General features: G+C 39.6%; 1 protein-coding gene across 6 annotated transcripts in view; it reads left to right on the top strand.

Moving 5' to 3' along the window:
- The window catches only part of LOC150087215 (tyrosine-protein phosphatase Lar-like), a 1,652,393-nt gene that overhangs the window by 1,568,733 nt on the left and 55,854 nt on the right, over positions 1 to 27,806 (top strand). For all 6 annotated transcript variants that reach the window (XM_090371077.1, XM_090371082.1, XM_090371081.1 and 3 more), the window contains 2 exons: positions 9,747 to 9,823; positions 16,656 to 16,790. In XM_090371077.1, coding sequence (XP_090227203.1) covers positions 9,747 to 9,823; positions 16,656 to 16,790 — 212 coding nt within the window. The remainder of the gene's footprint in view (positions 1 to 9,746; positions 9,824 to 16,655; positions 16,791 to 27,806) is intronic.

Genomic DNA, 27,806 nt, shown 5'->3' with positions numbered 1-27,806 from the left:
AAATATATAATATCAAAGTTATTCCCTGCATCCAGTTCTTTTGTGACTACATCACAGTATCCAATCAAATTAGTCAGACAAGACCTGCCCTTAACAAAACCATGCTGTGTCTGAGCTATAACTGAATTCTTGTCCAGATGATCCTGCAGTGCTTCTTTAACCAGTGCCTCCATTAATTTTCCTGGAACCGAACAGGTCTATAATTACTTGTGTCAGCCTTTGATCCTCCTTTGTGAATTGGGGTTACATTTGCATATCTTCAGTCTATGGGTACCTCCCCTGAGTCCAAAGAAGCTCTCATAATTATGGCTAGGGGTTTGCTTACTTTCTTTGTTGCCTCCATTAATATAACTGGATAGATCCCATCCACCCCGGGTGCCTTTTTTATGTTTATCCTCAACAATTTCTCCTCCACTTTCCTCTCAGTTATTAGAAAATCATCTAGCTCACTGCCAATGTTTACTTCACCTACGACATTCCCCTTCCTGAATAACTCCTCATGTGTGAATGTAGATGCAAAATACTCATTTAGATTGTTAGCCACCTGAGCAGGATCCTCAACTGTTGAACCATCAACATCCAGTGGACCAATCTGATTCATCCCTTTCCTTCTTGAGTTTAAATAGGTAAAGAACTCTTTTCTGTTTTTCTTTGCATCCCATCCTTTGCCAAGGATTTCTCATAATCTGCCTTTGCCTGCCTAATCTCCTTTGTGACTTGGTTACAGACCAACTTATATCTATCATAGGCTTCCATGTCACCCATTAATTTGTATGTATCCCATGCATTTTTCTTCTCTGCCATATGTCTCATTAGTTCATCTGACAGCCATTTAGGCCTGAACCTTGAACAATATTTCTTGGTTGGTATGTAAAGCCTGGTAGCTTCCAAGATTAGTTCCTTGAATGCATCCCATTTTGAATTTGCTGTTGGTAACATCATCAGTTGGTCCCACTGTATAGAATTTAAATACTGTCTCAGACCATCATAGTCACCTTTACGAAAGCAAAAACCCTTCCCTTTACCTCTGATGGTAGTTACCTCCTTGAGTAAATCCCACTTCAGCACACTGTGATCACTGCCACCTAGTGGTTCCTTTATCTGCAGATTCTTAATGCATGAAGAATCACTACTGATAATCAGATCAAGAGTATTACTCCCTCTAGTTGCCTCCCGAACATGCTGGTGTAGAAAACAATCATCCAATAAATCCACAAATTCCAGTCAATATCTGGGAAATTAAAATCCCCCATTATAAGACTCTCTGATTTACTGGCCCATTCTATTTCCCTGTACAGTATCTTATTATACTCATCAGAGTCATTAGGCCTATAGCACACTCCTACTATCAATTTTGATTTACCCATGCTTATGTCACACCAAACTGACTGTACACTTACCTGTCCATCGATGTCGACTGGCTTCACTTCCTTGGATTTTATGTGTTTTTTTAACTAATAGCATAACCCCTCCTCCCTTCCTATCCTGTCTATCCTTTCTGTAGACGTTGTACTCCCCAAATTCCAGTTCTGCATTCCTTATATCTGTGTGACATCATGTCTCTGATATCCCAACAATATCTGCCTTTGATGTTTTGAGCAATACCTCAAATTCATCAAATTTATTTACTAAACTCCTAGCATTGGTGTACACGCAAGTATACATGCACCTATTCTTATTCTTAGCTACCCTAACACAACCCATGTGTTTATTTGTACCGCAATGACTTCCAGCAGTCTCTGAAATATCCTGCATATTGTTTTTCAGGCTTCTGCTCATTCCAATAGAAGCAGTGCAAGAATCTCTTTCACCTCTGCCAGTGGCTACTGTTAATCTATTTGTCTTTGTCTCCCCCCAAGCTAGCAGTTTTCCGACCCACCTAACACTGCCTCGATAGCATCAGCAAATATTCTTGCACCCTTTCTATTTAAGTGTATCCCATCCCTGTAGAAGCAATCTCTCCTGTTAACAAGTACAGTCCAGGCTGAAAAAAATTCTACCCCTTGAGCCTTGCACAATCTTTCCAGGGCCAGCATAACAATACATGGTGTATTGTTATGCTGAAACAGAAAAGAACTCTTCCCATACAGCTGCCACAGTATAAGAAGAACAGAATTGTTCTTCTTATACTGTGGCAGAATCTCAATATACTGAATGGCATTCATTATTCCCGGAATGACAACCAATGGCCCAATTTAGAATCACAAGAAAGACCCCCCCCCTAATGATGGCAGCACCTCTGTCACCATTAGGGGCAGAGGTGCTGCCACCAAACTTCAAAGTTGGGATCAAATACTCTGGTAAATAATGTTCTCAAAGCATCTATCAAATGTTTGATGTGTGGTACGTTTGGTTTGTGTACTGCAGCTCTTCCGTAAAATCTGATGCTACACAGCTCCCTGCACATGATCCGTATACCGATATCTGTTCTGTGGCCTCTTGGTACTCCTAGTTGACTACATTTGATGAGGACTGCTGGATTTGTGTGCCATTCTTCTGTCTATCCCCTTGTCTCATTCTGTCAATTTCTGCATTCTACATGATGTTGCTGCAATGATACAAACAGATTGATTTCTAATATGACACCTTATGATGATCCCTCGTTGTAAGTTGCTGAGCTCAATGGCTTGATTCATCTACTGTATTTCGTTGGTCTGTGTACTTTAGTGTGAATATAATTGCTTTTATACCTATTCCTGACACGTGTATAGTAGGTATAGTTAATTTTTCTCAAATCACAGATTGTATTTGGATATATTTGGTGTGTGTGTCCACATTTCTATCGACGAACCTACCGCTGTCTTAATGTCTAGTTACACACATTATCATCACTTCAAAAGCACTTGCATGAGTTTACTTTAAAATAGCTAGAAGTAGAGGGTATACACTTCGTTCTCAATGGGTGCACAATAGCCTTAGATGCTGATGCACCATAAAACTCCTAATTTTTTATTATTATTAGCCATATGGTGCAAGGAAGCCTGAGGCTTATGCTGCACCAGCCAAAAAAAAAAAATTCCCATCTTACCCTGAGAGAGAGAGAGAGAGAGAGAGAGAGAGACAGAGAAGTAGAAGGGAACCACCAAGAAAGCAAGAAAGAGAAGAATGGTGAAATCCAGCTCAGGACCCTGGGTTTGCCAAGCCCATACTCACCAGATGTGAGGCCCTGGAGTTATAACCAACCTAACCAATCATTCTCAATGTGTATGTTTCATTTGTTATCAAACATAGGACGTTATTTAAAAATGCAATATTTATGTTATACTAACTTTAAATAATATATCTATTGTTTTTAACTTCTGAAGGAAAGTAAATAACAAGCAATTAAAAAATAAAAAAAATTCCAATATGCTTTTTTTCAGTATTTAATACCAATCTTGACAAAGAAGATTTTTTTTGATGAAATCGGTATGTTCAGAAAAATTGTTTCAACTAACATAATGTGTTGGAAATATTACAGTACGTACAAATTTGTATATATGAAAAATTTAAGAGAATTATACCCAAATGTTGCCATAGCCTTAAGATTGCTTTTAACAAGACTCATTAGCGACTGGGCTAGCCAGGTGGGTAAAGTGCCTGCCTGGCAACCCAAAGGTGTAAGTGTAAGTGTTTTTAGGGTCAAGCGGCACCAGGGGTTCCCCCCATCTCCGCGTAGTTTACGTTGTGGTGTATTACAGTACACTGTAAATGCCAGAGATTTAAAAGTGTGTGGATCTTGGATCGTGTAATGTCGTGTACCGTTGTTCTTCTGGCCATTTAGCTGCTGGACCCCTGTTGGGATCCAATGTTGCCCCACTTACGCCCCGTGGAGGCAGGCCAGCAACTCAGTAGACTTAGTTTACTCTGGCAGGTGCTGCTGCTTAGTTTCCTGAGATTTCGGCAGCTAGGACCAAAAAAAAAAAAAAACTTTGGGTGCCATATTCCAATGGTCACCAAGAAAATAAAATAAAGTGATTTTTATTATTTGCGTTGACATGGGGGTATTATCGCTTTAATTTTTTAGGCCGAATGCTGGGCATATGGCGGTTTTGATGTATTAATTTTGATGTGTGGGACTTTCGCTAGCGTGAAGATAGAGGGGAGGGAGGCAGAAGACTGGGGGGGAAAGGTAGAAGTATGGAGCCAATAGAGAAGATGGTCCCAGTTTCAGTGGGGCATGCCCATTCCCCACCAGAGAGGAAACAGGGGATGGTGAGAAGAGGGGACCGTGTGGTCGTCCCCTCCTCCCGGGGAGTTAGGAATTATAGGTGAAGAGGGCTAGAGTGCCCTCTTCAGGTCTCCAATATGGCCTTTGTCTCACATCTGTTTCTCTTCATTGTCACTCATGGGGCAAGCCGCATCCTTGTGTTCCTCTTTCTTTGGTTCAGCATCCTTCTCTGATTGTGTGATAGCTTTTTTTTTTTTTTTTTACTTCCCTATAAGGTGGGTTCTGTTATCTTAAATGGGTGGCATTCCATTCTCAACTTTGGGTGGCATATTCCAATGGTCATCAATTATTGGTTGATATCCCCGTCCTTAGTTTCTCGTATTCCTTGGTGTCCATATTTGGTTTCATTACTCCTGTTGGCCTTGGTGGATGGCTATTTGTAGTTTTCTTCTGGAGAAGACGTCCTGGGCAAAGTGACTAAAGGCCGCAAATTCTTCTGGTGTGTCCAGGAGATGGTGTTCCTGGGTGTTAGAGATGTATTTAATTCTCGTGATCATTTGACATCTCATGTCTTTGTATATTTTACACTGATGCATAACGTGATGCCATGTTTCTAGTTTGCCGCAGAGACAGTGTGATTCTTCAATTAGCCCAAGGCATTTAATTTGTCCTTGAAAGGCCCGTGGCCGATGAGTAGAAAAGTAGTGTTTAGGCCTGGGTACAGCTGTGCGGGAGCATTGGGATACAGCTTGGTTACTTGGGGAATAAATTTTTTTGTTATCGCTCCTTTTTCCACGTCTGTCCATCTTCTCTGCCAAATTTGTACAAGGTGGTCCACTATTTTTTGTTTCTCGTTTTCCCTGTTATTGGTGATGTCAGTGGTAAGACCGTTGTAGGTGGTTTGGGTTCCTTTGGCTAGTAGATACATAAGTCCGCATGGGTTACCTCTAAATCCAAGGGTAGGGTCCCCGCAAGGACCTGTAAGGCACTCGTACTAACCGTGTTACATGCTCTTGTTATTGTTAATAATATGTTGTGTTGGATCGTGTCCAGTATCCTTTTATTCACTGCTGTTCCTGCTTTCTTGTACTATATGGGAGATCCATATGTTATTATCGGGATGAAGATGGCTTTATAATACAGGGACAGGGTTCTTCTGTTTAGCCCCCAGTCCCTGCGTGTAACTCTGGCAACGAGCGCTGTGTATTTCTGCAGTTTCTCTTTTAGATAGATTAGGTGCGGTTTAAATGATAAGTTCTGATCAATGATCAGTCCCAGATATTTAATTTGCGTTGACAGTTTGATTGTTTGTCCTGCCAGCTTGATTTGTGGTGGTCTTCTAAGGTTTAACCTTCCTCTCAGTAGTACTGAGTCCATCTTCATTGGCAAGATTGTTAAGGTGTGTAGTGTTGCCCAGTCCTGCAAAGTTTCAAGGGCTTGGTTTGCAAGCGTTTCAAGGTTCTGTCTGGAATCTGCCGTAACCGTCAGTATGAGATCGTCTGCGAAGGCCTGGGCCTCCACCTCCCCCAGGTCCATGGTGAGGAACTCGTCAAACACTATGTTCCACAGGAGCAGCCCCAGGACAGATCCCTGAGGGCAGCCCCTACGGACCGGCCAGGTCAACTTCTTGTAGGGCGTTATTACTTGGATGTTTCTGTCCGAGAGATAAGTTTTGAGGCTCCTGTACAAATTGCTTGGTGTTCTCGCTGCCCTGAGCCTGCAAAGGACGCTTGGCCACCAGAGGGTGTTGAACGCCCCAGCAAAGTCGACGTCAAAGGTCGCGGGTTCGAATCCCACCTCAGGCTTGGATCAGAGTAAAATGCAAAAACTTTGGGACGTGCATTATGGCCACAGAAGCTGATGCGCCAACAACTAACAAAAAAAAAAAAAAAAAAAACAAGACTCATTGCAGTGGCATTGAATGAAAGATCCCATTCCAAGCTGAAAATAGTTAAAAATTGTTTAAGTCATCCATTTCCCAGGAAAGACTAGCTTCATTATCAATGATTTCCACTGAGAATGGCATAGCAAAAAAAAAAAAAAATTGGTTATGACTACATCATCAAACTTTGCAGCCAGAAGGGCTAAAATTATTTTGTAATTATCTAAACAATGTTTGTGCACAATAATCGATTTAATAATATATAAATGTGTGTGACTATTGGTTCCTGTTATTATTTATTTATGTAGCTATTTTTATGAGATGAGAACAATTGTTAAACAATATTGATGATTAATGTATTAAATATTATTCTTATTCAAGATTTTCGTTCAGTATAATATAAAATTATTTAATTATTTCTTAGTTACTGTAAAATTTGAAAAAAAAAACTCGGTATAAGTTTTGCACAGGACCCCAGGGCTGGCATGTAATTCTTGACCAGGGCCCCACAAATTTTATTTTACACACATACACAGAGCCAGCCCTGTGTATGTGTGTAAACTGTGCAGAAATAAAATACTTAATAGAGACTTAGATGCTAGAAAATAAACTTAAAAAATAATTTGCTATTTTAACTAGGCAAGAAATATGAATAATGTTAGCAGTAGTAAAATGAAAAACAGAACAGCAAACTAAACTATGGAACACAAATTTTTAGAAAATAAAATAAAATATATGAATCAAACTAGCCCATTATAGCCTAAATTATCATAATGCCTGAGAAGATTTAATTTTGACTACTGAAGAGACCAGCTATTATTCAAATTATGTGAAATATTAGTCTGTTCTGCTTTATATTTTGAAGAAATGCTGAAAAGAATACAGTGAAGGTCACATCAGATATTATAAAAAAATAATAAAACTTGAGCTGGTATTGGCAGGTTGCAAGTAGCTATGATCTAATGTGAGAAATAAAACTTAATAACAAGTGACACGAAGCAGTGATGAGAAAAAAGAAGTGAAGAATAAGGCAACTGTATATTCTCTCAAAAAGTTACTACATTTGATATCTAACACAGTATTTCAAAACCCAGACAAAGAGCACCTGTGGCAACTGGTATATAAAAGCTAAAGCCACTCAGATGAGTTGCCACAGCCATTTATTTGTGTGGCATGTTGTGTTTCTGCCACTGGATTAATATTAAGTGCTATTTCACAGTTTAGATCGTGACTATTTTCAGCTTTCCAGCAAAATCTTTATTTAACTGACTGATAAAATTCACAACACTGTTACACCCATTATTTTACATTTTAAATATTCAAAAGTTTTATATCCATGGCTGTGCCATTCATTTATTCTACTGACAGCTCTTTGTTCTCTTCCCTACCCCATACCTGAGAGCTAAATGATTTTGTTATAACAGAAAAGAAGTGGAAGAGAAATTGCTAAAGCTAAAAATAAATAAGTCACCAGGGGCTTATGAAATATATCTAGTTATATTAAAATAAGCAGCAAACCTTTGGACATAATTATGGGATCATCCTTAAATTCAGAGAAGTCCATATGGATTGGAGATGTGCAAATGTCTCTCCAATTCACAAAAGGAAATCAAAGGGTGAAGTGAATAATTATAGACCTATAAGCTTGACTTCTGTTTCTAGGAAAAAGCAATGGCCATCACTGGTTAAAGAAGTATTGCAGGAATATCTTAACAGAAATGGAATTATACAGAGGTCATAGCATGAGTTTATTAAGAGGGATCCTGTCTGACCGATCTGATTAGCTACTATGATGCAGTAACAAAGGAACTGTATGCAAACAATAATTTTGACATCATATATTTAGATTTCAGTAAAGCTTTTGACACTATTCCACACAAAAGACTGCTGTACATATTGTAGCATTGGGGGAAAGTTACTACTATGGATAAAAGGATGCTTGAGTGACAGAAGACAGTGAGTGGTTATGAATGGCACTGTATCTTGGATTAATGCTATTACTGGAGTCTCTTAGGGTTCACCTGGGCTGCTTACTGTTTGCAGTATTCATTAATGATATTGATGAAGGCATAATAAACTTACTGTCTAAGTTTGGAAGGCGCCTCCGTAGCCAGGTGGGAAGGAGCAGCAGTGCGTAGCACACGCTTCTTGATTAGACCGGGGTTTGAGCCTGTTACCACCAAATACGGAGGATGCGGAAAGGTCAGGAAATGACCACCGCATATCCCGGAGCAATATGACCTTAGTTGCTAATGCTCCTAAAAAAAAAAAAACCAAATAGCTAAGTTTGGAAGGCATACCTGATTACTGTCAAGGAATCAAGTTTACCTAGATAAATTAAGCAAATGGGCTGAGAAGTGACAATTGAGGTTAAACATTGGTAAATGCAAATTAGTGTATATGGGCAGCAGTAATAACAGCAATTCACAGAATAACGTAGCAGTTAGCTAGTAGCAAGGTGGGAGAAATGAAAGAGACCTAGGAGTAATTGTACATTGTGACATGAAGTTCTCTAAGTAGTGCAGACAGGCTTCCATAGGACTGCTCATTGGGGTTTGTTAATGATATACAAGAATTTTACCAGCAGGGATAAGGAGGTAATTATCCTATTTATAAGGCCACATCTTGTGTACTGCATAGTCTGGAAGCCTCATTTTAAGAAGGATGGGGGATGTCTTAGAACAGATGCAGAGAAAAGAACCAGATTAGTCAAGAATACAAATGGGTACTCTTACCATAAAAGATTTCTGTTCTGCAAACTGCATCACTTGGAAACTAGGCACTTGCAAGGACACCTGACTGATGTGTTTAATGCTTTATATGGATCAAGTAAACTTAACGATAATCCTTTCTTACTCTTCCTCAGACAGTGCACACAAGGGATCAAACTTATATTGAAAAAGGATGGTTGCAGGAGAGATGTGCAAAAATTTGCCATCAGCCAGAAAGTAATTGATTGTTGGAACAGACTACCATCTATATTTCATGGAAAAGTTCTGTCATAGAGTAATGGGACATGTTTTGAAACTTTAAAAATATGTAAAATATGTGAACATATTTTATAACTATAAAATAATTGCTTCAATTGGATAAAAGACCACTCATCCTTTCTGATTTTATAGAAACTAGATTATTGTTTTATTGCTCAAAGGCAGAAAAAGTAAGACACATTTTGTTTTATTTTTTGTTTTGTTTTGCTAATGCCATATAAGCTTGCTTCCTTGTATCACTTTCCAGTACTACTACTACTAATAATAATAATCAGCCTATATATGCCTAGATATGCCAGTAAATGTTAGAGTGTTTATAAGAAAGTACTTTTAAAATAACAAAATGTGACTTCCTTTTCTGCCTTTGTACAAAAAAATCATCAAATTTCTATGAAATCAGAAAGGATGAGTGGTCTTTCATCCATATGATTTGATTATTTTATACTTATAACATATATGTTTATATATTTTGCAAAACATGTCCCATTACCCTAAGACAGAAATTTTCCTTCATTTTACATTGCTTTCCATCTTTTGCTGCAGTCCCTTCATTTAATCTATTTAAATTTTAAAATTTGGTTTTAAATTTACAATTTATTAATATTACAAAGAATCATTATCATTAATATAGTAAATATTCATCTGGAACTAAAGAAAGCATTTTTATAATATTTTATGTAAGCTTCATTCATTAAGGAAATTTCTTCATTTGTTTATTCATTAGATGAATCAACAAGGGTATGCCTACAGCCAATCCGTGGTGTTGATGGATCAGATTACATAAATGCAAGTTTTATTGATGTGAGTATAATTATTATTAATCATTATATAATACCAAATTATGATATTAATTACTTTATAATATAATCACAATTATAATTATAATTTAATTACAATGGTCTTGACATATCCAATATATCAAGATTTCACCATGTAGTTTCCTCAGATCAAGCATTTCTGCAGCCAAGCTGATCTCATTGTGTGTTCCAGTGCAACTTTCAAAGCATTTTCCTATCAGTGATTCACTCCTTTTATATTTTTAGTTTAGAAGTTCTCTTTAAGTTTATATAAAGCTCAACAGACACTTTCATCTTACAATTAGTAAGTCAAATCAAGAAAGAAAACTGATCTTTCTCCATTTTTTAGAGCAGATAAACCAACTAATCCATCCCAAACACCACTTGGCTACTTGTGGTATTTTCCCCATGATGGTACCAGTAATCTGTGTGATAAAACCAATTCTCATGACCAAAAGAATATACTGACTTGGACATTGAATCATTTCGGCCACTTGAACAGTGGAATTATCCACTAATGATAATGGTAAACCTGACTGTGATCATTCTCATATTAAAAGATAAAAAAAGAGAACTGTGTCAACAGGACCATCCAGCTTTCCTTCTTATACACCTCCTGCAAAATATTCCTTTGATTGTTTCTAATTCATACAAAAAATGGCTTGTATGTGGTAGAAGAAACATTGACAGTTTCATGTTTATTGATGATTTCTCAAATAGTGGACAGTCAAATTAAAGTATTTTATACTGCTTGATTTTAATGTTTTCTTTCTGTCTGCTTCCACCTTTTTAATTTAAATATTTCCATTCTGCATCAATAAAGTAATGCTGAACAGCTGCATTCTTGTTTCTTTGGTTATTATTATCAGTTTAACTGTCCCAAAGTTATCATGAGCAGATGATGCAAGAAAGCAAGCTTATACAGCATTAGTCAAAAAAGCCAACACTTCCCATTTCACTTGTCAATCCCCTCTAACAGTTTACTAGGTTTTTATTTATTTATTATTTTTTTTATTAAATTTCCTTGTTAAAGGCCATGGTAGCCAACATAATGCAAACCAGCAAAACATCATAACGAAGTCATCACTCAAGAACAAATGAGATCCTGGTCTGATGCATTCACCAGCACACATGAGTCCCCTGCAGGGCACGGACAGAGAGGATCTTCAGATCAGAAGCAGTGATTCTCAGAGTAGAGAGCAGAAGGTAGAGGCAGGACTCCACACTCCATGGAAAGAAACTGTAATGGTGGACACAACAGGAGGATGACCAAATTCTTGACAGATTAGTTACTTGAGGTTGGAATTGGAGTCATAATATTGGGCCTTAAGGTGGTAAGCCACATCCAGGTCAGACCCATGTCCCACGACTTGGGCATCCAGAATGAAGACAGAGTTCTCACAGTGACAGACAATGTCAGGTTTCCGTAAACCATCATATGTCATTATTATTATTAGCCATATGGTGCAAGGAATCCTGAGGCTTATGCTGCATCAGCCAAAAAAAATTTCTGAGTTACCCTGTGTGTGTGTGTGTGTGTGTGTGTGTGTGTGTGTGTGTGTGTGTGTGTGTGTGTGTGTGTGTGTGTGTGTGTGTGTGTGTGTGTGAGAGAGAGAGAGAGAGAGAGAGAGAGAAGTAGAAGAAAATCACCAAGAAAGAGAAGAATGATGATATCCAGCTGAGGACCCTGGGTGTGCAAGCCCATACTCACCAGATGTGTTCATGTGTTTTTGTAAGGGGTGGCTCCTAGAATGTGAGTTCATCCCTGCCTTGTATCTCTGTGAAGGACAGTACTACTGTAAGAGGGCCAGAAATGTGTGTATTATGTGTGTTCTGTTGTTATGTTCTGGCCACTTGGCTACCAGAAGCATCAATCACCTGGACAGATGATTCTGGGTATTCGTTCACACTACAGGAAGGTAGGCCAGTCCCAATGGGGCATGTATTTATGAGACTCTGACCCACCTGATGTTGCCAAAAGGTGGGCCAGATTTTTCTGGGGGTCCACTCCAAAGAAGGGGGGAAATTCCCATGGTGCAAAAAAAAAAAAAAAAAAAAGGAGAGCTGCCTGGCACCAGTGACAGCCCAAGTCCCAGGTGCTGGACCAGAGCAAAAGTAAAAAATAATAAAAAAAAAAAAAATTTTTTTTTAAAATTTAAATAATTAATAAATTTAATCCTGCACACCGGCTACAGTGAAGAGGAAGAGATAAGTCGGGGTGTCAGTCGAGAAAGAGAGAGAGGGGGGGGGAAAATGAGAGAGTGGTTTCCATCCCACATGAGATGATGAAAAAGAAGAAAAAGTGGACAAAGGCTGCTCTCAGTTCCAGGGCAGGCCCTGGAACCAGTGCAGAATGCAGATTAGAGGGGGGAAAAATTTGCAGTGAAGTAACAGTCAGTAAGTAGTGACTTTCAGTTGGCAGTGGCATTGTTAATGAACGGGATTTCCACATCAGCGATTGGCAATTAGTGTCCTCCTCTAGGCAAATACCTGAGCTGCGAAGGTCTGAAAGGCTTTGAGGTTGTTCTGGGTACATATCAGTTGATGCAGATCTGCTGGGGGAAAGTCCTGAATCATGTTCTATAGAAGGTTTCTGATGTCATGGTAAAGTACACACTCCAGAAACAAGTGTTTCCAACTTTCACTTTGTCTGCAAAAGTAGTAGGGAGTGTCAATGAGTCCCAGTGTATGCAGTTTCTCATGTAGAGAACAGTGTCTGGTAATGAGAAAGGAAGATTTGAGGCTGAGGGAGAACCATCGGGCATTCTTTTTAGTGGTCGCAAAAGTTACCTCCGGAAGAAAATTACGACACCATCCCCTACAATAGAAGTATGCCATTTGGTCTGCCATATATTGAAGAGTTTATTGAGACAATGAGATTTCTCCTGCTTTACATCCATAGTTATTGAGAGTTCTATATCCAAGATCGTTGCAGGAATACCTTTTTTAATTCGATATCAGAGCCCCTTGCAGATTGCATAAAGGTCGAGAGGGAGCGTGCCTGCTATAACTTGGAGAGCTGCTGTAGAAACTGTACGGCAGATTTGATGGATCACCAGTAACATAGCTCTTTATATAGAGTTTAGCTTTTTCTTTATCTTAATGATGGGTACTCTTTGAAACCAGGTCCCCGCAGCATAGGTTACTATTGGGAGAAAGACAACTTTATAATAAAGAAGGGTTCATTTTGAGAGTCCCCACTCACTTCTTGGGATCCTTATAATTGCGGCAGAGAACTTTTTCGTCTTGGAACTCAGATGCTGTAGATGAGGGAAGAAAGACAGGCACTTGTCTATTACTACTCCCAGGACTTTTGTCTGTTCTACGAAGATTAGCTGGGTTCCATTGTTTTTGACTTGGGGGGCCTTTGTAAGTCGAGCTTGTTTTTAAACACCGTCATCTTAGTTTTGGCAGTGTTAATTTGCAATTTTTACAGTACAGTCCAGGTAGAGAGATGGTAGAGATACTTGCTGTGCTGTGGATTTGAGGGCTGCTCTGGAATGACTGGTGACCACGATGGTGAGGTCGTCGGTGAATGCTATGATTTTCATTTTTTCAAACTATTACCAAGCCAGCTCTGGAGTACCAGATTCCATACTAAGGACCCCAGAACAGAGCCCTAGAGACACACCCGGTGGCTGGGTTTATCGACTTGGTAGTATTTTGACTTAACTATTATTGTGTGTTGTAAAAAGTAGCTTCTGAACAGCCAGTAAAGATTGTTTAGTCATTCTGCTGTGCGAAGACGTTCCAGTGCACTTTCCCACTATACATTATCAAAGGCCTCCTCAAAGTCAATAAACAGAGTGAGTTCATATTTAGATTGCATAGTTTCCAGATGCAGCATCAAATCAGAGAGGGCATCTTCACATGATCTGCCCTGGATGAACGCATATTGGGCACTGGTGAAATCATGCCTTTGGAGAGAAAGAGATTCGTGATTTGGATGGCCATTAGTCTTTCCAAGGCCTTGCCCAGGTTTGAAAGCAGGGCAATTGGTCTGTACGAACGAAGGTTTATTTGGTTTTGGTATCAAGCAGAGCAGCACAACCTTCCAGGACTGGGAGAACATTGATTTTTGGAGGCATTTATTGTAGAATAATAGAAGATGATCCAGCTTTAATTTCTGAAATCTAATGATGAAAGCATATTCGATTAAATCCAGTCCTGGGAATTTTTTGGTATTTACCTTTTTGAGGACTTGATTCAATTCCAGCCTGGTGAAGGGTTGGGCCTGTGTCATATATTCCGTGTTCTTCTTCCAGATACTTTTGTGTTCCAGCAAGTCATTCTGAGGGTTGTCATCCAGGAAGAGCTTATTTATGATGGTGCTGACAAAGTCAGTCCAGGTGGCGGTTTTATCTTGATCAGCAAGGACAGTGCCAGAGATATCTGTTGTGAAGGTTTTTCCCTGTGTGATTTTATACAATAAACCCCAGGAGTTTGAATTTCCAGATTCTAGGACGAATGTAGCCCAGGTTTTTCGCTTTCTAGTTGCTATTGCCTTGGTTTATGTGTTCTTTTTATTCAAGTATTCCCTGTGTAGCCTTTCAGCGTCTGCTGCTGGCCAGTTTCGTCTGTTCTGATATTACTTTCGTGCCCGATGGACTTCCCTCCGTAGTGTCATAAGTTCCGTGTTCCAACATTCACAGGGTCTGTTCCATGGGACTTTCTTTCTTGTTGCTCTATACGAGGCTCTAGTAATTGCAGTTTGTATTACTTCACTGTATTCTTCTGGCATTACTTCTTCATATTGGAGAGGGTCCGTAAACCATCAGAGGTATGGTAATGGGGCTCTACAAGGACTGTCCAACCTCCCTGCATCAGCCAATTCACAACAGTATTGATGATTGCAACATGCCGCTGAAAACAGGCATTGTGTGTTCTGTGGCAACGTTGAGAGATGTGAGCTAGGGACTCTCAAGCATCACAGCCACCCCAGAAATTCTTCAGAGTAGTCCGACCACAAGAAGTAGGCAAGCGTGGGAAAGGCATTGAGACGGACAGAACGTGAACCAGAGAAAGCCTGACCATGACAAGAACTATGTAGGAGAGTGCGCCACTGATTATTAAGAGAGGAGACACAGAACCATCCATGAGAAGAGAATAAATTTGTCAAAGATCTCTTTGAAGGGCAGGAGTACTGAGGAGAGCTTGGATGATGGGCAAATGTGAGGGCTAGAATACACTGGCATTTGAAAAGGCGAACTGACCAATGGAGTGAAGCAATTCCAAGACGACTATCAAGACCTTCGTCATGGATGTAGGGTCATCCTTAGGCAGCCACAGCCACGAATGAATCACAGCCCTAACTTGGATGTCTAGATGATTGAACACCCTAGCAGTGGTCCTCCCTCCTTAAATTTATTCAAACTATCAACCTCTACAACACCAGATGGGGGTTTGTTGTTTGTTCCAAAATCAACCACCCGCTGGCTGAAGACAAATTTATGCACATCCAACCTGCAACTATCCTTCCTCAATTTGAATTAACGTCCCTTCATGTGTGTGTAGTCTGAGCAAGAGGAATAATTCCATCATCATTGAGCTTACTCAATCCATTCAGGAAAAATGTATATCTTAGTCAGGAACATGAAAATCTACAGAGGTGCAGCACTGTATATATCAGGAGTTATCAGTTGGTAGATTGCAGTCCATATCTGGATCATCAACAATTCTTCACTGACAGCAAGTGATAATTTACTCATCAAATAATTATTAGTTTTGCATTTTTGTTAGTTCTCTTAATTTGATGTGTGAAATTTAAAAAAAAAAGTGATCACACACTCTTCTGAATGCACCTTATTTCACTCTCTGTAATAAAAGGAAATAAAAATATTACCATAATATTTACTTGGTGGTTTATTAATTTTATGCTGAAAAGGGATCACAGTAATGAGTTACATTTTTACTAATACAGACTGCAGTGAATTAATATTTTCTAATACGCACCATGAAGAAAATTAATTAGTGACATATAGTATCAATGGGACCTATAGTATCCATTCAAGAGTTACGGGCAGTAAATGGATGGCCATTGCACAAAACAGAAGGAACTGGAAAGTTGCTGGGGGGCCATTCATCCTGCAATGGATCGAAAATGGCTGATGATGATAAGTATCCATGGTACCAACCAGTGCATCATTGAGAATGTTATCTTAAAAAGGTGCTTTTCTGCACCTTTTGTTAGTCCTTACAGTTTGAAAGTTTATTTTATTTTATTTTTAACCAGTGATACATAAGTAAGCAAGCCTCATATACTGCATGTGAATGAAAAATAAATAACATAAATTAATAAAATTAGGCCATTCAGCAAACATTTTAGTCAGCATAATACATAAAATTTATTTATTTATTTGAACAGCTCATCATTCAAAGAGCTGCTTTGAATAGCTATAGTTTGCCATTATAAAAACGATTTTAAAAACTTGTTATTAAGAAAATTGAGTTTCCAAAAACATGTCGGTTTCCCAATTAAGATAGCCTGGTATGGATCTTAAGCTTGAATTTCATTATCTGAAAGTATGTGAGAAACAACTACGTGTATCATCATAGGACAATAGTCAGAAATTTTACAGGTTTTATCCTGTCATCTGATTTTAAGGTAATTCTATATTATTACCTTTTTTAAGGACAAGTGTGTCTTACTTAATATAACAGCTAAATGCTAAATGTTTTGGTAGAAATGATTTCCATGAAAATATTGAATAAGTTATCTGATGTACCAAACAACATTTCTCAAAACTATATTTCATTTTAAAACTCACTTCTTTTTTTTTACTGATATCTTTATTTTATAGAAAATTTTTCATAATAGTAGATATTTCTGTCAACAGGGTTACAGGTATCGCAATGCATATATTGCTACACAAGGACCTCTTCCAGAAACCACAGAAGACTTCTGGAGAATGCTTTGGGAACACAATTCCAATATAGTTGTCATGCTTACCAAATTAAAAGAGGTGGGTAGGGTAAGTATTTTTTTTTCCCACCGTGTGTGTGTGTGTGTGTGTGTGTGTACACACACACACACACACACACACACAGAATGCCAAACGTTGACTCCTTCCCCACTTGGGAATCAAGAGAAAACTTGTATTGTGTCCAAAATGTTGGTTTTGACTTCACATTTTTGTTTTCAAAAAATATATGAAATCTTAACCTTTCGCAGAATATGTGTATACATATATCTTTTCATAGGTCAGGGAATGACCACCGCATATCCCCGGAGCAATATGGCCTTAGTTGCTAATGCTCCTAAAAACCAAATAACAAACAAACAATGTATCTTTTATTGTTTGTTTGCAGTCCCTTAGGAATATCTCTATATATATGTTTTTCAAGATCATTTCAAGTTTACTTCAGATGTGTCCATTTACAGTATCTACAAATTTCCTTGAAATCCTTCAGTAAGTGCTACCACTCTTATCTGTATTTCGAATAAGTTGTAGATAGAGTTTATAACAGATGCCAGCACAAAAATAGTTTTTAAAATTAGAGAATTTTCCAAGATTGCACCTCTCAGCCATTGGTGTCTGATTTGGGCTTACAAAAGCTGATATTCTCTGGAATTCAGATCCAGAAGTTGATGAAATTGAATCAAGTGATACATAAATAGACATAGAAGGTATTATTTTATTAGAAAAGAAGTAAAGTGAATTTTTAACAACTCTTTGTGATTTTTTTTTTTTAATAATTTTTTTACAATTTTTTTTATTTTTTGTAATTTTTTATGATTTTTTACAATTTTAATTTGCCAAAATTATTTGGCAACCAGGTCAAAATAAGAACAAATTAATATTTAAAAGCATGTATACATATTTTTACATGTTTTCAAAAACTTCATGAAGAAACTCACTCTACAGAACCAACTGCTATGAAAACTTATAGGCCAGGGTCCAGTGTGTTTACAAAATGCACTCCAGAAAGAGTGAATAGCAAATGGTAACAGAAATGGTTAATGCACATCAAGATACAGACATTGATTTTAGAATATTTCCCATTTATTTTGCACCTTCTCTTCCATATACAAATACCAACTTTACACTCTCTCCAGTCTCCTTATGCTGTCCTCGATGGTTCACAACTTGTTTTGCATATTGAGAAGTCTGGATTCATATCCCATTAGAGACTGGAGAAATTATTTGAGATCACTTCAACTGGAACAGTAGTAAGCCAGTCTCAAACAGAAGTAATAGTCACCCCCCATGCTGTTCCAGTTTTTCAGCCCACACATATGCATAATGATTTGATTGGTCGGTTGGTCAGGGAAACAGAAAATATATTGTGCAAAAAGGATAGGTGGAATAGGACCAGGGTATGTCTGCCAGGGGCAAAAGTTGATGATGTAGAGCAGATATCATCTTGTATGTGTACAATGACATTAAGTGTAGGAGATCTGCGGATTTACTAAGCAAGCACAGGTCAATTTTGAAAAAAAAAAAAAAAGTCACGAGTTAGGGTTAAATTTGAAAGTGTCTCCAATCCTGCCCAGACACAATAGGAGGGAGTATATGATGAGAGCCTTGTCATTCAATTCGGCCCTGGAGAGATTGTGCAGGGCTCATGGGGTCAAATTTTTCTCAGTGTGGTCTGTTCTTGTTAACAGGAGAGATTTTTTCTACAGGGATGGGATACACTTGAATAGGAGGGGTGCAAGGATATTTGAGGCAATGTTAGGTGGGTTGTAAAACTGCTAGCTTGGGGGGGGGGGAATTCACAGACTAATAGATTAACAGTAGCCGCAGGCAAAGGTGGAAATGATTCTTGCACCTCTTCTATTGGAATGAGCAGCAGCCCTCAAAGCCAGTTGCTGGGGATTTCAGGAACTGCCGGGAGTCATGAAACAAGTAAATACATGGGCTGTGTTAGAGTAACTAAGAGTAAGAAACAGGTTCATGTATACTTGCATTTACACCAATGCTAGAAGTACATTGAATAAATTTAATGAATTTGAAGTGCTGGTTAAGACATCCAAGGTGGATATTGTTGGGATATCAGAGATGTGGTGCCACTGAGATATAAGGGATGCAGAATCATCCCTTATAGGGCAAGTGAGGTAACACTGCTGGTTTTTAATTTTTACAGTATTTGCCACTCTTTCCATTTGCCACCTGCATGTTGATCACACGTTCCCCGTGCTTTTGAGCGGCCGTGCTATTGAGGCAGCATTAGGTGAGTCGGAAAACTGCTAGCTTGGAGGGGGGGGGATACACAGACTAATAGATCAATGGAAGACACAGGCAGAGTTGAAAATGATCCTTGAACTGCTTCTATTGGAAATAGCAGAAGCCTGGAAAGCAAGGTTCCAGGGTTTCCTCAAGACTGCTGGGTGTCATGGAACAAGTAAACATGCGCTGTGTTAGGGTATCTAAGATTGAGAACATGTGTATACTTGCATGTACACCATTGCATAGAAATAAATTTGATGAATTTGAAGTGCTGGTCAAAACATCAAATGTAGATATTGTTGGGATATCACATGTAGTGTCACACAAATATAAGGAATGCAGAATTTGAATACGGGGAGTACAATGTGGAGAGAAAGGATAGACAAGATAGGGAGGGAGGAGCGATTATGCTGATAGTTATGAAACATAATCTAAGGCAGTGCATTCAGTTTACATTGGTGACCAGTACAATGTTGAGTCAGTTTGGTGTGACTCGTCAGGAGAATGTGCTATAACACATTCTCCTGACGAGTACAGCAAACAGCTGTACAAAGAAATAGAGCAGGCCAGTAAATCAGAGGGTCTTATAATGGGGGATTTTAGCTTTACAGATATTGAGTGAAACTTGTGGATTGGTCACTCGCACACTACCAAAACTTTTGTGGATTTATTGGTTGACTGTTTTCTACAGCAGCATGTTTGGGAGGCAAACAGAGGGAATACTGCTCTTGACCTGATTATCAGTAGTGATTAGTCATGCATTAACAATCTGCACATAAAGAACCACTGATCACAATATATTGATGTGCACTGATCACAGTGTATTGATGTGCAATTTACTTAAAGATGTAAAAACCATCAGGAGTAAAGGGAAGGGTTTTTTCTTTTGTAAAGGTGACTACAGAGGTCTCAGGCAATTTTTAAATTCTATACAATGGGCCAATTGATGATGTTCCCAACAGAAAATTATAAATGGCAGACATTCAAGAAATTAATCATGGAAGCTACTAGGCTTTTCATACCAACTAAGAAATACTCTTCAAGCTGTAGGCGTAAATGGCTGTCAGATGAACTGATGAGATGCATGCTGAAGAAAATTGCATGGGATGTATAATTTATATTATCAGGCAACAGAAACGCCTATGGGATATAAACTAGTCTGTAATTGGGTCACAAAGGCATTAGGCAAGAAAAGGCAGTTTATGAGAATTCTTTATCAAAGGATGCAAAGAAAAACAGAAAATATTTCGTTACTTATGTAAATTCTAGAAGGAAGGGAATGAATCAAATTGAGCCACTTTACATTGATTTTTCGACTGTTGATTATTCTGTTCAAGTAAACGACAAACAGAATGAGTATTTTGCATCTACATTCACACATGAGGAATTCTCTAGGAAAATAGAAGCCAGAAGCTTATCAAACTCTAACAGGGAGCTAAATGATTTTTGTAATAACTGAGAATAAAATGGAAGAGAAATTGTTGAAGTTAAACATAAGAAATGCACGTAGGGTGCCTGGGATCTATCCAGTTATATTAAAGGAGGCAGCAAAGGAAGTAAGCAAACCCTCACCCATAATTTTGAGAACATCCTTAGATTCAGGAGAGTTGCCTGCAGACAGGAGATGTGCATATGTATTCCCATTTCTGAAAGGGTGATCAAAGAATGACAAGAGCAATAACTGACCTGTTAGTTTTAACTTCTGTTCCAGGGAAAATAATGGAGTCACTGGTTAAAGAAGTAAGTAGGATCATCTATACAAGACTGCAGTTATAGTTCAGACACAGCATGGGTTTGTTAAGGGAAAGTCTTGTCTGGCTAATTTATAATTATTATTATTATTATTATTGCTCATATCATTTCTCCCTGATTGGTGGTTCCACCACATGACAGGTATTGCTACCAAGTACACAGGGTAGTAGTAGTAGTAGCGGCATATGATGCAAGAAAGCATGTGCATGAGCTTATGCAGCATCAGCCACAAAAAAAAAAAAAAACACACCATTCCTTCCAAATGCCTGTCCAGTTCCTCCTTAAATTTATTCAACCTATCAACTTCCACAACGACAGATGGAAGTTTGTTCCAGCAATTAACCACCCGCTGCCTAAAGGCAAATTTCCACACATCTGTTCTACATCTGTCTTTTCTTAATTCGAATTTATGCCCCCTTAGGTTTGTAATCTGAACAAGTGGAAGGATCCCAACAGAATTCAGCGTGCTCAACCCATTCAAGGCCTTATACACCTCAATCAGATCACCGCGCAGGTGCCTAGTCTCCAGCCACTGCAATTTGCAGAACTTAAGCCTCTCTTGGTAAGAGGATCCCTTCATTCCCCTCACCAATCGTGTTGCCCTTCTCTGTATGTGCTCAAGTAAATCTACATCCTTCCTAAAATGAGGCCTCCAGACCTGTACGCAGTACTCAAGGCATGGCCTGACCATTGCCTTATACAGAGGGATAATCACCTCCTTTTCCCTGCTAGCAAAATTCCTATATATCATTGACAAAACCCCATGACCTGCCCTGGCAACCTGTCTGCATTGCTCAGAAAACTTCATATCTGACTGCACAATTACTCTCCGCCTTAAGTGTAGTACCACACAATTGTTACGTTTCTCTGGGGTTACTTCTACCCATATGCAGTACTTTTCATTTGTCAAGGTTAAACTTCAGTTGCCACTTCTTAGCCCATCTGTCCAAATTATCTAGATCCTGTTGCAATAGCACGCTGCCATTACTGTCATTAACAACCCTGCCAACCTTTGTATCATCTGCATTGCAAACTTCGACATTAAGCCTGATATACCTTCATCAATATCATTGATAAATATACAAAATAACAGTGGACCCAACACCGAACCCTGTGGGACTCCACTAATAACATTAGTCCACGAAGACCAGCACCCATGGATATCCTTTTATCCATTGTAGCAACTTACCCTTAATACCGTTCTGCTCCAATTGGTACAATAGTCTTCCATGCACAACAGTGTCAAAAGCATTCCTGAAATCCAAATATATGATATCAAAATTATTTTTTGCATCCAGTTCCTTTGTAACCACATCATAATATCCTATCAAATTTGTCAGACAAGACTTTCCCTTAACAAACCCATGCTGTGTCTGAATTATTGCTGCAGTTTTGTCTAGATGATCCTGCAATGCATCTTTAACCAGTGACTCCATTATTTTACCCGGAAGTTAAACCAACTGGTCTGTAATTTCTCGTGTCACCCTTCAATCCCCCTTTGTGAATTGGGGATACATTTGCACATCTCCAGTCCGTGGGAACCTCCCCTGAGTCCAAGGATGCTCTTAATTATGGCTAAGGGTTTGCTTAGTTGCTTTGCTGCCTCCTTTAATATAACTGGATAGATCCCATCCACCCCAGGTACTTTTCTTATGTTTAACTTCAACAATTTCTCCTCCACTTTGCTCTCAGTTATTACAAAATCATTAAGTATCCTGCTACAATTTGTTATGTAGTTGTCGTTATGTCTGGTGTTACTGTTGGTCGAGGAACTCTCTGACTATCCTACAAGTGTTCAGGATTGCAGCTTTCTGGAGTTCCTTTTAGGTGTTCGCTGGTGTCCTATTGCTGCTAGGCTGTTATTTAGGGTCTTTGGCACCATATCTGTGTTTGACACAATGATTGGGATGGTCGTTACTTGTTGCATATGCCACATCTCTTTGATCTCATGTCAGGTTTGTTTACTTCCTGATTTTTTCCCCATGGGCTTTCTGCAGGTTGCCAGTGTTGGGTACTGCTAAGTCAATCAGATAGGTAGCCTTTTCCTTCTATGTCCGGTCTGTTGTGTTGGATTGTCCTATTTGTTATTATGGCACGGTCCAGTACAGCTTGTGGGTTCGGGTCTCTAGTACTGACTGGGGTTCGTGCTTGTAGTACAGTACACTTTGTTCGATCAACTTGTATTTCCTTGCTATCTTCTGATGTATTATCCTGGCTACCTGGTCGTGTCTATGAATGTACTCAGTCTGAGTGATCACCTTGCACCCTGCCATGATGTGTTGGATCGTTTCTGAGGCCAGGTGGCATCGTCGACATGTGTCATCGGACACTCCAGGCTCCTTGGTGATATATTTTCTATAGTTTCTGGTGTTGATTACCTGTTCTTCGATGGCGAGCATGAATCCTTCCCCAGTCTCGGGGAAGAGCATCCCACTCATGAGCCATGCATTGGAAGCAATTTTATCTATATTATCTGGATGGAGATCATTCTAGTGTCTGCCATGGAGTGTCTTCTCTGCCCATCTTTCTAGCTTCGTTTGTGCCTCCTGGTTTGTGGGGGACTCCTCTCTTAGGTTGAGTGGGGGGGTATACCGCTTGTCTATCTTCCTTATGGCCTGGTGGAGTCTGTGTGTTTCTGAAAGTAATCCTTCAGGTTAACTATTGCTGTCTTCTGTTGCTCAATGAGGTCTATCAGTCCCCTTCCTGTTTCTTTCCGGGCAATTGTCAGTCTCTCAATGGCTGATTTTGGGTGGTGATGGCGACTCTTGGTCATCATTGTCCTTGTCTTTCTCATGATATCCTCCAGCTTGGTGTTAGTCCAATCAATGATCCCGAAGGAGTATGTTAACACTGGGACTGCTTAGGTGTTTATGGCTTTAACTGTGTTCCCTCCGTTCAGCTTTGCTTTCAGCAGGCTTCTGAGTCTCTGATGGTATTTTTCGGTCAGGCAGGCCTTAATTTCCTTGTGCTGTAACTGCTGAGCCTGTATCATCCCCAAGTATTTGAAGGCTTCTCTCCCTCTGCCATGGCTTCGATCACTTTACCAGTCTGCAGCTGGTAGTTTCGGTTGACTAATTTTCCCTGGTGCAGTCCGTGGGTCATGCATTTCTCTAGACCAAATTCCATCCTAATATCATTGCTGAATTCTTTGGTAATCTGGAGTAGTTGCTGGAGGGGCTTCTTGGTTCCCACGTAGAGCTTGATGTCATCCATGTACATCCGGTAGGTGAAGGTGTACAGGTTCCTCCTTATTTCTTTGAGATTATATCCGTACTTGCTATTGTTGAGCATGGTGGATAGCGGATTAAGTACTAGACAGAACCACAATGGGCTCAGGGCATCTCCCTGAAAGATTCCTCTCCTGATGGGGATTGGCCTGATTGTGATGTTTTCGACCTTAATGGTGGTACTCCATTTCACCATTGTTTCTCCTAGGAAGTTTGTCACTATCGGATTGACTTTGTAGATGTTCGGTGCCTCTATTAGCTATGAGGCACGGAGTCGAAGGCCTTGCAGTAATTGATGTAGGCTGTGTACATGATGCGGCTCTCCTTGTAGGCTTGCTCCATAACTCCGGCATCTATGGTTAATTGCTCCTTGCATCCTTTCTGCTGTTCGGCCATAATGTTCTGGCTCTCCAAATGGTCTGATTTCTTCCTGATTATGCAGCTGGTCAGAGCCTTGTACATTGTTGGGAGTCTGGTGATTGGCCTGTATTTCGCCGGGTTTCTTGTATCTTCGTCTTTAGGCTTCAGATATGTGATTCCTTGAGTGAGGTAGTTCGGGAATGTCTCTGAATGCCTTATCATTCGGGTGAACTGCTCTGCCAGGTGCTTGTGTGTGTGCAAGTGAGCTTCTTGTATCAGTAGTTGTGGACATTATCTATTCCTGGAGTTTGCCAGTTGTGAGAGTCCTTGATCATCTGTTTTATTTCTTCTTCCCAAATCTCCCACCCTCTCATTTCTTGTACATCCTTTGTTTTCTTTAATTCTAGTTCTATTCTGGGGACCCGGCTGTTATGTCTTACTTCCCTGCTGCATATGTTTTCCCAGAACCCCTCAATTATCTTCTGCTTGGATGGTCCGTTCCCTTTTTTCCTGTCTTCTCTGAGACTCCTGTAGAAGCCTCTTTGGTCCTCATCGAAGATTCAGTTGTTTATTTTCCTCTGGGAGTTCTCTTTGTATTGCCGTAATCTCTTGCCGAGTGCAAGGAGATTCTGCTCCAATGTGTCCAAGTACTCTCCTATTCTCTGATTTTTTGTCTCATGTTTGCTGTGGACGCTGTCTCTCTTGAGGATGCTCTTTCTTACTTCTATTGCCCCATTGTTACTGGATCAATTGGCCTATCTTGACTCTTAATTCTTTTATCTTCTGCTGAAGTCTTCTTTCCCAAGCTGGCAGTTCCTTCTGTTTTCGGTTCTTCTACTGCTGGTCCCTCGTTTCTCTTCCATTAATCCTCGTGGCTGCTACTGCAGCACAGTACACCGTTGTGCTGCGTTGTGTGTGGATGGCCTCCGGTGTTCACCCTTGGTGTCGAGGTAATGCGGTATTATATGCTGATTGAAGTGGTCTATGACTCTTCATAAGGTTCTATTCGGCCTCTGCTTCAGTATCACGTGAGTCTTTGTGGGGTCCATTCCCTTGAATTCTGTTATGGCCTCTTCCACTCGTCCTCTCTTCTGGATATCATGACCTTGTCTCTTTCCACTTCAGCTGCTGTGGGTTGTATTTCTTCTTGCTCCTCTGGTTCTGTATTTTTTATCCTTTGCAGTTGATCTCTCACATTGTGCTTGATTTTTTACAAGATTGCTGGAGCTATCAGGTTCTTTGTGACGATGGTCCCTCTCTGGTCTGCTATTTGCTGTTCCAAATATCCAGGAATCGTTCCAGCCACTTGGTATGTAGTCTCGCTGTGTAAGTTGTCATATCGGTCTCCAGCTTCGTTATTTCGTAGTATGCTTGCATGATGTACGTATTCATTTCAATGCTCCACTTCATGCATTAGTGTTTTCTCTCTTCCTGGGTGGTCACTAGCGCAGTTGCACAGGAAGCACTTCCAGTTGGTGGAGCTGGGTGGTCTTGCCCTTCTCTTGTGGTAGCCATACAGGGAACAGTGCCACTTGCTCCACTGTCTTCCTCGATACACCATCTCTGACAGGTAGACCTGTTTAGCTTCAGCTTAGGTCCAGTGGTAGTTCTCAGGGGTGATGCCAGGTGGCACCACAATGTGTCTTACTCACCACTTTGGACGTACTGACATTGGGGTAGGTACGTCCATTGGAGCAACTTTCACAATGTTTATTTATTTATTAATTTTTTTTACTATTAATTTATTTATTATTATTATTCTAATTTTATTACTATTATTATACCGGTCTCCCAGCGTGATGCAGCCACATTCGCTTCCACCAAGGCAGTACTCGAACCCGGGTCCATCAGGCTGGTAGTCCAGTGTCGTAACCACTGGGCCATTGCGCTCCTTATTATTATTATTATTAGCCATATAGTGAAGGAAGCCTGAGGCTTATGCTGCACCAGCCAAAAAAATTTCCAAGTTACCCAGAGAGAGGAGAATGATGATATCTAGCTCAGGACCCTGGGTGTGCCAAGCCCATACTCACCAGATATAAGCCCCTGGGATTTGATTGGATACTATGATGTGGTCACAAAGGAACTTAATGCAAAAAATAATTTTGATATCATAAACTTGGATTTCAGGAAAGTTTTTTATATTGTTACACATAAAAGGCTGCTGTACAGATTGGAGCAGTATGGCTTTAAGGGCAATTTGCTGCTATGGATAAAGGCATGGTTGAGTGGGAGAAGGCAGAGAGTAGTAATCAATGGACACTGCTGTTTGTGGACTAATGTTATTAGTGGAGTTCCCCCACCTCCAGGGTTCGGTTTTTGGCTCATTGTTGTTTTGTATATTTTTCAATGATATTGATGGAGCTATATCATACTTAGTGTCCAAGTTTTCAGATGATTCAAAGGCTGGCAGGGTTGTTAATAGTAGTAGTGACAGTATGCGGCTGCAACAGGATTTAGGACAGATGGGCTGAGAGTTGGCAACTGAAGTTTAACATTGACAAATATCCAGCACTTGGGTAGCAGTAATCCAGAATACCCACTGTGTGGTACTACTCTCATTGTAGTGGAAAATTAAAAATCACCTGAGGGTAATTGTGCCGTCAGATATTAAGTTCTCTGAGCGGTGCAGACAAGCTGCCAGGACAGCTCATGCAGTTTTGTGAATAATATACAGGAACTTTTCTAGCTGACAAAGTTATGGAGGAAATACTATGGTGAAATGGAAAATGTGTATCTGCATTTTTTTTTTTTTTTTGCTGATGCTGTATAATTTGCTTTCTTGCATAATATGCAAATGCTAATGCTAATTTAATATGTTAATTAGGCAAAAAGATGGCAGGATTTTCCAAAAAAAAATTTTCTCTTTCCCCGAGAGCTCAAAATTCTTCAACTTTGCAGTTCACTCTCTCAAATGCAACTACTGTTGGACATCTTGTCTCAAATAGTAGTTGCCTTTGAGAGTATTGACAGAGTATTAACTGAAATGTTAAATGGCTCCAATCTGTGGCAGATGGAGCAGAGTTTTCAGCCATGAATGTGATCACAGTTTTTCTGTGCTTGGATTTTGACATTAATTTTAACAATTCCTGCTTGATTTGTTTTAATCTACCCTTGAGAGAAGATGGGGGGGGGAGACATGTTTAAATCTCTAATTGATTGATGCCCATAGGGGTCCACCTCAGTTCTGGCAAAAAAACTGGATGGACCAAACTTTAATTCTTACGCCCAAGTCTCCCTGAACTCCAGAACTGGCCCTAAGTTAGGTTTATTGTGTAAACACTCTAGAAAAATTCAAACCTTCCCCATTCCCAAGATTGCAAATTTTTGGATATCGCACACCTGTATTAAGAATATTTTTGAGAATTTTATATCGCTAGTTACTTCTTAAATATAGGTTTCCAGTTCCTACACTATGAGATTAAGAACCTATATCAGAATTTTTTTTGACAGTAACTGAACAAAAATTAATAATGAA

This window comes from Mastigoproctus giganteus, chromosome 4, assembly GCF_048544385.1.
Source record: "Mastigoproctus giganteus isolate SK-2022 chromosome 4, ASM4854438v1, whole genome shotgun sequence".
NCBI classification, from domain to species: Eukaryota; Metazoa; Arthropoda; class Arachnida; order Uropygi; family Thelyphonidae; genus Mastigoproctus; species Mastigoproctus giganteus.
Note: the sequence above shows the minus strand (reverse complement) of the source record. Positions and strands in the feature narration are given on the sequence as shown.